Raw genomic sequence first — 3,089 nt, forward strand, 5'->3', positions numbered from 1 at the left:
ATTAAGAGACTGAAAACATGTTAATATCACATTAATTCCTTTCTGCTAAGGACACTCTCACATTATTTGGGGTTTTAACCCCTTCAATGGGGGTTTGGGCTCTTTAATACCCCAAAATCGGGGGTTTTACTCTTTTTGGCCATTTTCCAATCCTAAGTTTTGATGCAGTACCCCTCCCTTACATTAGAACAAAACAAATCTGGTCTCATTTGATTCGTAAGGATGCCAACTGTATGAATATTGATGTTTGATTTGCATATTTTAATGCTAACATGGCTGATTAACACGTTCCCCGCGGATCCACGAGTCAGCTCGTGGGAACAATCAAAACGCATCCCCGCGGATCCACATAACACGTACACGCATATATACTAGTAGACAGGCAGTAACACGTACACGCATATATACTAGTAGACAGGCAGTAACACGTACACGCATATATACTAGTAGACAGGCAGTAACACATGCACGCATATATACTACTAGACAGGCAGTAACACATACACGCATATTATATACTAGACAGGCAGTAACACGTACACGCATATATACTAGTATGCAGGCAGTAACACGTACACGCATATAATTATACTAGACAGGCAGTAACACGTACACGCATATATACTAGACTGGCAGTAACGCGTACACGCATATATACTAGACAGGCAGTAACACGTACACGCATATAATATACTAGACAGGCGGTAACACGTACACGCATATAATATACTAGACAGGCGGTAACACGTACACGCATATAATATATTAGACAGGCGGTAACACGTACACGCATATAATATACTAGACAGGCGGTAACACGTACACGCATATAATATACTAGACAGGCAGTAACACGTACACGCATATATACTAGACAGTAAACAGGCAGTAACACGTACACGCATATATACTAGACAGGCAATAACACGTACACGCGTATGCATGCGGTCAATGATGCGGTTACACATACGCGGCGGATATACTATAGGCCGTATGTGATGCTGTCACCAGCAGACATAGATCTACACGGAGGATGGAGGTGGTGTTTGGCTGCTTGCCGACACGCATGGGAAGCTGCGTTCATTAGGCTTCATCATTAGCTGGCGGTGCGCGCTGTGATGCTGCGAAGCCTAGGTCAGTAACAATGTGAGGGGCGCCGTAGGGGCGTGAGGGAGGAGGGCTGGGTGAGTGTGTGTGTGAGGGAGGAGGGCCGAGTGTGTGTGAGGGAGGTGAGGGAGAGGAGTGAGGGAGGAGGGCTGGGTGAGTGTGTGTGAGGGAGGGGAGGGAGGAGGAGGGCTGAGTGTGTGTGAGGGAGGGGAATGAGGGAGGAGGGCTGAGGGAGGGGAGTGAGGGAAGAGGGCTGAGTGAGTGTGTGTGTAAGGGAGGAGGGCCGAGTGTGTGTGAGGGAGGTGAGGGAGAGGAGTGAGGGAGGAGGGCTGAGTGAGTGTGTGTGAGGGAGGGGAGGGAGGAGGAGGGCTGTGTGTATGTGAGGGAGGGGAGTGAGGGAGGAGGGCGGAGGGAGGGGAGTGAGGGATGAGTGTGAGTGAGGGGAGTGAGAGAGGAGGGCTGAGTGAGTGTGTGTGTGTGTGGGGATGGAGGTGGGGAGTGATGGAGGAGGGCTGGGTGAGTGTGTGTGAGGGAGGGGAGTGATGGAAGAGGGCTGGGTAAGTGTGAGGGAGGTGAGGGAGGTGAGGGAGGTGAGTGAGGGCTGGATGAGTGTGTGTGAGTAAGGGGAGGGAGGAGGAAGGAAGGAGAAGGTCGAGGTGGGGAGTGAGGCTGTGGTGCAGGGATATTCACCTCGCTGGCTGACCGCGTGGACGTAGCCCGTGCACGCTGCGGCTCGTGCAATGTAGGAGGCACTGCTGTGATGCCTTTGTTTGCTCGAGTCTGCTGCTGTTGTGTCAGTGCAGTATGGCTTCAGTGGCTGTATGTCATTGTATTGGCTGTCCTTATACATTCGGTCAATTTCTCGATTGTGTTGTTCTTTGTGAACAAGCCTCTGTACGTCCAAACCCAAAAATCTCATTTAATTGTAGTTGTGGAGGTATTCTAATTAACAGTCAAAAAAGTGAAAATCGGGTCTTATCATGTATCTTGTTATGAACATGTGGTGTCTTTAAACTTACAATATCCGTAAGGTATTTCTTTGACAGAATATTGGGGTTGGGGCAAAACACCGAGATCGAAGAGGTCATTAAAAGTGGACGCATTTAGGGCCTACTTGATTTTCCTATGCTCTTCTAATTCATCTTATCGACATATAGAACTGAACACAAAGTGAATTAATATGCCACAACACGTTGAGTTAAGCCTTAGGAATAAAATAATTAAAGAATAAATATCAGAGAACTATAAACTTGACGCAGTTGGTGGTTGATACGTGATTCGTGATTCTCGAATCGCTCAGAGCAGAGCTCAGAGACAATCACGTGCTGCCATCTACCGCACAGGTAAGCGTACTAAATTCCGCTTGACTGACTGGTACCTTCTCCTGCTGCGGTTTAAGATATAGCCTAGCAAGGCAGCGATGGTGGGAGACTAACTTCCCCAACACGGCACAATGGCGACGCAGGTAGAAGAACTATAGTTGTTTCACTGACTGCGCGTTGATCCTATGCTGTCGGCTACAGCACAAATCGGGGATGGCACGAACTAATGGCGGAATCTGACAATGACATCAGCCGTCACGCGCAGGAATGGACGACAATCCTGCACAAGGGCGTGGAACACGACAACTGGGGTCAGCCTGTCGAGGCTATGCTCTACTATAAGCAGTAAGTTCTGAAGTCGTAATCAGCGAGTGAATCACTGAATGTTAATTGCTGGATGCTGGTAATGAGATTATTGCAGCGTTAATATTCACTATTCAGGCTCCATCTTTGTTTTCTTATTAGCTCATCTGACGTAGTCAGATGCAGCTTGTACTGAGACATTGCATGATCGTCCGTGCGTCCGTCCGTCCGTGCGTGCGTCCGTCAACAGTTGGGCACAAATCTAAACGGCTCGACGTATGGATTCGAAAGTCGGGACGTGGGTGGGGGGGGGGGTGGGTAATCCGAAAACCAGATGAGACGGGATACTAGAGAAGC

The 3,089-nt window shown here is 48.6% G+C and overlaps 1 protein-coding gene across 2 annotated transcripts in view; it reads left to right on the forward strand.

Moving 5' to 3' along the window:
- Positions 1-2,512: 2,512 nt before the first annotated feature.
- Positions 2,513-3,089, forward strand: part of LOC106810606 (axin interactor, dorsalization-associated protein B-like) — a 9,677-nt gene continuing 9,100 nt past the window's right edge. For both annotated transcript variants that reach the window (XM_014814012.1, XM_014814013.1), the window contains exon 1: positions 2,513-2,774. In XM_014814012.1, the coding sequence (XP_014669498.1) occupies positions 2,656-2,774 (119 nt within the window). In that variant the 5' untranslated portion in view covers positions 2,513-2,655. The remainder of the gene's footprint in view (positions 2,775-3,089) is intronic.

This window comes from Priapulus caudatus, unplaced genomic scaffold (assembly GCF_000485595.1).
Source record: "Priapulus caudatus unplaced genomic scaffold, Priapulus_caudatus-5.0.1 Scaffold457, whole genome shotgun sequence".
NCBI classification, from domain to species: Eukaryota; Metazoa; Priapulida; class Priapulimorpha; order Priapulimorphida; family Priapulidae; genus Priapulus; species Priapulus caudatus.